This window comes from Phocoena phocoena, chromosome 1 (assembly GCF_963924675.1).
Source record: "Phocoena phocoena chromosome 1, mPhoPho1.1, whole genome shotgun sequence".
Taxonomy (NCBI): domain Eukaryota; kingdom Metazoa; phylum Chordata; class Mammalia; order Artiodactyla; family Phocoenidae; genus Phocoena; species Phocoena phocoena.
Genome location: NC_089219.1, coordinates 100,750,810 through 100,757,602, shown reverse-complemented (window position 1 = coordinate 100,757,602; position 6,793 = coordinate 100,750,810). Strand labels below are relative to the sequence as shown.

The following is a 6,793-nucleotide window of genomic DNA, read 5'->3' as shown; positions in this document are numbered from 1 at the left end:
GATGAGGTTTGAGGGGAAGGGGTGGGAAGAAAGGCCAGAGTGGTCAAATCTGTAGTACCTTCTTCTACAGCTCACTGGCGCCATCTTGTGCTAAGCACCTGGTGTCATCTCAGAATTAATAGGGAAACCAAGTTCACCTCCAGTGGAAAATTTCCCGCAAAGCAAGCCAAGTAGATTGAATTTACAGGGGTTTTCGTGATTAAAATGCAGCTTTCCCCACGGACTATCCAATTACTTATGGGGCTATCCCAATCTCTCTCTGATTTAGCCTAAGAAAGAGAATGTATCTGAGATTAAAACTAAAAAACAAAACCCAAAAGAGGTCATTGAGAAATTAGTAAATTAATTCTTGATTATCTGGAAGTGAGACTGGCTGCAGTCTTTCTATATACAGTTTTTCTTTGCCCGAAAGTTTCTAGGCATATTCTCTTACCCAAACTGGGGAGTGTTCAGTGAGTTCACACTAATTTTACATTCATTTATTTAGGAAAAAAAAATGAAAAATATATATGTTGCAGTCTAAATCAAAATAAATGTACTCTGACTTCCCTACTAATGGGAGAGAACAGATATAACTTCTCTTGGTTATGGCCCAAAAGGGTGTTTCTAAATGTTTCTCATTTCCATATCCCAACTATGACTACAGGAGCCCAAAAAATTAATGGCCGCTGTAAGATAGACTTGTCCTGAAACACATGCGTCAAAAGAAGTCAAATGAGCATAGCATTTATTCAGAGCCCCGCAGTGATGAATCTAGACAAATCTCTAATTCTTTATCAGGAGAAATTTTACTTTAATCACTCACTTAAGAGAAATCTGAGCCAAAGTCCTCCTCTAAAGAAAAAAAAAAACCTACTCCTTGGACTTGAGGACATGGGGAGGGGGAAGGGTAAGCTGGGATGAAGTGAGAGAGTGGCATGGACATATACACACTACCAAATGTTAAACAGCCAGCTAGTGGAAAGCAGCCGCATAGCACAGGGAGATGCGACCACCTAGAGGGGTGGGATAGGGAGGAGATATGGGGATATATGTATATGTATAGCTGATTCACTTTGTTATACAGCAAAAACTAACACACCATTGTAAAGCAATTATACTCCAATAAAGATGTTATAAAAAGAAAAAAAAAGATTCTTCTAACAGTGCAGCTTTCTGAAAGGAGGGGAAAATAGCATCATCTTGTGGTTATTCTTATTTGCATTCTGGTACTTTAGATGTTTGGTGGAGCGTGCTAGGAAGCAAAGTTTAATTAGCTTGTGTCAGAAGTTTCTGCATCTTTCAAAGGGCCAGATCCAGATGATCTTAAGTTAGGGCCCTGGACACTCCATTCTTGGGAAGTATTCCCTACCGACCGCTATTTATTTCTGGGGCGGAGATTTGTATGAAGAATGAAGTTGTCTCTAACACTCTACTGGCATTCAGATGCAATGTATTTAGCCACTCCAAAGATGCCAATTGTTGATCCCCTTTGTACCCCTATAAGAGAAGTCAAGAACAGCCACATGAATCAGAAAATTTACCCATTTTATTGATGCATTGCAATTGCTCTACATTTTACCATATTATGTAGAAAATACTGAAAATACAAGCTACTTTGTAAAACCAAAGACAAACATTGAATCCAAAGATAAACTATGTTTTTACACAATGGACCCTTTTCCCGTAGTTAGTATTAAATTTTAAATATCTATTTCTTTTTGTTAAAATGATTATTTTACATACTCCCTAAGTACATCTGCATTACAAACATAGCTCAGTAATTCTCAGAAACTGTTTCTAGAGGCTTGTCATAAAAGGAAGCGCACAACCAGAAAAGGGAGAAAGCAAAAAAAGTTTAAATCGCACACAATAACTAGCATATCAAATACATTTAATAAACTTGGAATTCCATTGCAATATCAAGGATTCAAAGCAGAAATACTAACGTTACATATAATGTACATAAAATGTACTGCTACATGTAGTGAGATTATTTTTCAAGCTGAATCAAAACCACGTATTATATAAAGTTTAGCAACGAACAACCATGTAGACATGCTGCACCATCCATCAGTTAAAAAAAAAAAATTGAAACAGGAAGCAGGCTTGGGTCATTCCTGTCACTGAGAGGCAATTTCATTTCCTATCCTAAAACAAACCATCCTAACCAGTGGGTTTTTGCATAATAATGCTGAATAAAACACACACTACTGCGCTTGCCTGGCTAAGGGCAGTCAAGTTTAGCCCCTCTAGTGGAGGACGATGGATGGTCAGAACTGTTTAAATGAAGTTCTCATTCCTGGGGCTGGGATTTTAGCTGAGCACTGACCATAGTATCACTTCCTGGAAGCTACTAAAAGCTCCGGAGTGATCAAGTGTCCTGATGAGCCTAGAGTGGCTGTACCTAACCCTTCCCATTTTCTCTCTCACCCTGAAGGGGAGAAGCTGGAAATACAAGTTCTGACAGGACTTAAAGCCTTAAGCTGGTCTGAGGTCAGGCCACTGTGACCTGGGCCAGCTGCTCACTTTATTCTTGGAGCTTCCCCCATCCTGTCAGGGCCAGCAATGTTAAGCCCCAGAGACAGAATCTAAAGCCACACTGAGCACATACACATTCAGCAGACACAGATGGATTTTTATCTTGGTAAATCTGAAATGCCAATTTGCAAAACTAATACTGAAGATCTCTAAAATTCTTAAAGCCACACACTGCTAGTAAGGTGATTATGGTAACAATATAAGCTCTTGGTATTGTCTTCTCCCCGTGAAGACTCCTATCTTAAGTGGTATCCACTTACTGGACTGAGGGTGGGGGGTAGGGTGCGCAGGAGTGGAGTGTTTTTTTCCTGCATCTCATTTCTTACAAAAACAACAAATCTTATCCCTTGTAAAGATAAGGAACAAAAAATATTTCCATTAGAAACTAGATCTGCCTTTGAGCATGAAAATGAGAATGCGCTTGGCAAAAAGAGACACAAAGATTGCACACGCTGACCATAAAACTGTATAACACTAGTGACAGAAACTATACAAACTGCTTGGGTATCTTGATCAATATAATGCTGAAAACACAAAATAATGATAAAAAAAAAAAAGTAGAAAACACCAACATGTTCCTGGTAGGCTATACTGACTATCTGCCCCATCTTGAAAGCCCTTCCTCCTTACAATGAAGAAATTCCAAATACCTTGACAGCTCCTCGGTGTTCAACCTGGTACAGAGCTTGCCGACCAGGCTCCATGAAATCTCCCATCTCCATCCTGCACCTCCTTGACACCATCTCTACAAAGAACCAGTCCTAGACTTATCCCTCAAATACATAATTTTCAGTTCAGATGGAACATGTCTACATCTTAGGGTTAACCTTCTTCCCCCAAATCTTAATGGGCAGGAACTTTGCCATCCCCAGTACTCTCTACTTGACCCAGATCCGTGTAGGAGCTGAGAGTACAAGGACACTTTCACAGTTTGAAGGGCCCCAAGAATACACAAGTTGTTAAAAAGAAACCTCAAAAGCCCGATGGCTCAACAGGCTTTGGTTCCTTCTAAATATTCTTCACCGGCTAAGAAACCTTTCTTTGAGTTCCCTGTCACCAGCGGCTTCACAAAACTCCTCCTCATAGTATTGGGGATGTGGGAAGCAATACAACAGGCTCTTTGGTATAAACACATCTGTTACATGTTTTTTTCAACAAGCAAATATTTTACTAGGAATATCAACTATTTGCAGGAAGGACTGCCACATGGGAAAAGGAAAAAATAAATCTCATCTAAAAGTGATTGCACATACTTAAAAAAAAGAAAGAAAAAAGAAAAAATGCATATTTAATATTGGCTTGACTCCTCTCACCTGCTTCCCGAATTCTCACAGAAGCAAGGTAGCAATGCACAGTGAGAGAGCCACATGGGGAAAATGCTTCTGTGAGAACTCAGCTGAGAATCCAAAATGGAAAGGGGTAGAGGTGGCGGTAAAAAAGAGAAGCTGCTGTTTTTATTTTTCAGTGTTGGCAGGGAAACTGAGAACAATGCATATACACAACACAGCTATTAATCCTGTTCTGATAAATCCCAGTGAACAGCTTAGGGTCCACAGGGGCTTGCTGGTCCGTCCTAAGGCAAGCTCACTGTAAACTCTATTAACCACTACATTATCATATAAGGCACTACAATAAGGGAAGGAGGAGAAAGGGAAGGAAGAGACACACACTGAACAACTCCTCACCAGACACACCTGTGCAAAACAATTCCAAGGGTCTCCTCTCCTTGCAGGCAATGCCCCTGCTCACTCAGCACTACAGTAATATGCTCTAATATAATTGCAATTAGTTCACATACATTCCAACAAGTATCAGTTCATTTTGGTTTAAATACAATGGAGACATCAATTCCGTCTCCGGGGTAACACTGGAGGATCAGAAACACACTAAATACACAATTCAAGTGTAATCACTACACATCTGATTACAAATAACATTTTGGGTTAGCAGGAAAAATTGCTTGTTATATTCTTCTAATCAATATGTACATATTTAATTATGCAAAATATTAAAACACCACCATTACAAAACTTCTAAAATATTTTTAAATTCAGTAATAAATTTTTAAAATATTTTTTGCAATTCCTACATGCACTTATTATATAAGTCTTAGTAAGAGAGCATTCAATTTGCTGCTGGCATACAAAGAAAGCTACTTTAAAGTATAAAAGCTATACACAACGTTTCTTATCCGGTTTCAGATCCTTTAGCTTTCTCCCCAAATAAATCACATAGAATGAAGGGAGAGCTGAGGCAAAGAGAGAAAGAGGTGTATTATTGAAAATTCATACTAATATTCAGGCAAAGCTCATCGATGCCAACAACCTTTAGGCAAAGCTCATCAATGCCAGTATCGCATAATACAAAGAGATTTTGCATATAATAAAACAACTACCACCATACAATAATAACCACCTTAATGGCTTTTCCAATAATAAAATTTAAGCTAAATCAGAGAGAGAAGGACTTTTTTAAAATAATTTAAAAAGAATGCACAGGGTTCATTTAGAAAGAATACCTGGTGCTTTCACGGTTAGGTATGGATTCTCTCACACTAAGTTACCAGCAAATGGTGAGCTGCCTTTTTAACACTACTTTAGTAACAAACACAGGAGCAACTGAGAGAATCCCAACAGTAACAGAGAGTAGTATGTAACCAGTTTTGCAAAAATAACAATTTCCCACTAAATATAACATGACATGAAAACAAAATTAAAACACTGTAAGCTTAAATGTCCCATTAGCAAAGGTAAAATTTTGAGGAGAAATGCAAGATAGTAAAATACAGACTTGTGCAAGCTGCTCTTAAGATAAGCAATGAAGTCTTGGTTTTTAAACGAGCAGAAAGTCATGATTTTTCTTTTCTTGTTATCAGATTTCAAGTCCTTCTATCAGCATTTTTCCTCTGACCAGCAATTACAATAAAATAAAGTTAAATAAAGAGGAACTTCACTTGTTTTTAAAAGCATTTATAGAAATCAAGTCAGAGAGAGAAAATATTTTTCAAAGGTTAACTTCAGAATGATCTCTCTTCCTTGGTAACTGCAGATGATGGGCATCTGAACTCTTCCAAATACCAAAAATGCTGTCACAAAAATAAAGAATTAAAAAATAGGGCAGACTTTGGGAGACTACAACAATGCAGTCAACACTGAGACAGGTTCCCCAGAGAAAAGCCTTCTGCTTCAGTGGGCCCCTGCAGAGCAAGTTGCTGGCTAAGGAGTTTCAGGAGAGGGTGAGGGAGGAGCTCATCACAGCCCATTAAGAACTCTGACCCCTCCTCCCTCATACTCACCGACTACAAGTAAGAATACTGGCTGATCTTGGTAGGGCTCAGTGGGTATCCAGTGTAAATGGTTGAGCCTCGGGAAGACCCAATGTAAGACTGGGTGGCAAACTGGTGTTGGTACTGAGCAGGGGCCACGCTGGCAGAAGTGAGGAGACTGGGCCCAACACTGACAGGGACCTGGTGCACCAGAGTGCTAGGGTGGGTGGTATACGCTGCAGCATGCCTTGAGGAGCCCTGCGGGGAGAAGAGATGAGCAATGGAGCTGGTGGAGCCCAATGCAGCAGCAGAAGTGGGGGCAGCATACGTATACAGGTGAGGCTGGCTTGGCAGGTGAGCAGGGGCTGGGGCCAGGTGTGGGTGCCCAGTCGAATGTAGTGGGCTGCCATGCTGGAAGGCGTAAGGGGCTTGGGAGAGCGGGGCCACAAACGCCTGCTGCCTGCGGGGGGCAGGGTTGCTGCTTCTCTCCTGCGAGGTTGGAGCTGATGATGATTGCTGGTTCTGGAAGGAGGAAGAAGGAAGTGAGGAATCTTGAGGTCACCCTGGCTCAGGGCACGAAAGGCCAATTTGAGAGTTGAGGTTCTAACTCATACTGCTTCTGGGCTGCCATAGCATAGAATCTCCCAGACTGGCAATGCTGTCAGAAGTCAGCCACCCATCCCTCTGCCTCCTGGCAGAATAGATCCTAACCCAGCCCAGACAGCAGCAGTTTGCTCTCAAGTATGACAGAGGAAAGGGGGAAATCAAGAGTTCATAGGGTTACTCACTCCTGCAAGTAAATAACTGTCGACTCAACTCACCCTATTCTGGCATCAGTGACTGAATTTTTCCTAACCTTTCTTCCTTGCCATTGTTTTCTCTTGCTCTCCTCTAAGTTTTTCATATCCCTCTTGAACTGTGGAGCCCAAGACACATGCACTGACTCGAACTTATATTTGCACTTGCATGTGCTCTCTCTCTCTCACACACACACAACCACACAGTTAC

At 40.7% G+C, this 6,793-nt stretch overlaps 1 protein-coding gene across 3 annotated transcripts in view; it reads right to left on the bottom strand.

Moving 5' to 3' along the window:
• Nucleotides 1-5,399: 5,399 nt before the first annotated feature.
• The window catches only part of HIPK1 (homeodomain interacting protein kinase 1), a 42,950-nt gene continuing 41,556 nt past the window's right edge, over nucleotides 5,400-6,793 (bottom strand). For 2 of the 3 annotated variants that reach the window (XM_065894398.1, XM_065894473.1), the window contains exon 15: nucleotides 5,819-6,307. In XM_065894398.1, coding sequence (XP_065750470.1) covers nucleotides 5,819-6,307 — 489 coding nt within the window. Of the gene's footprint in view, nucleotides 6,308-6,793 lie in introns of all 3 variants that reach the window. The other variant, XM_065894308.1, reaches the window with a different exon arrangement.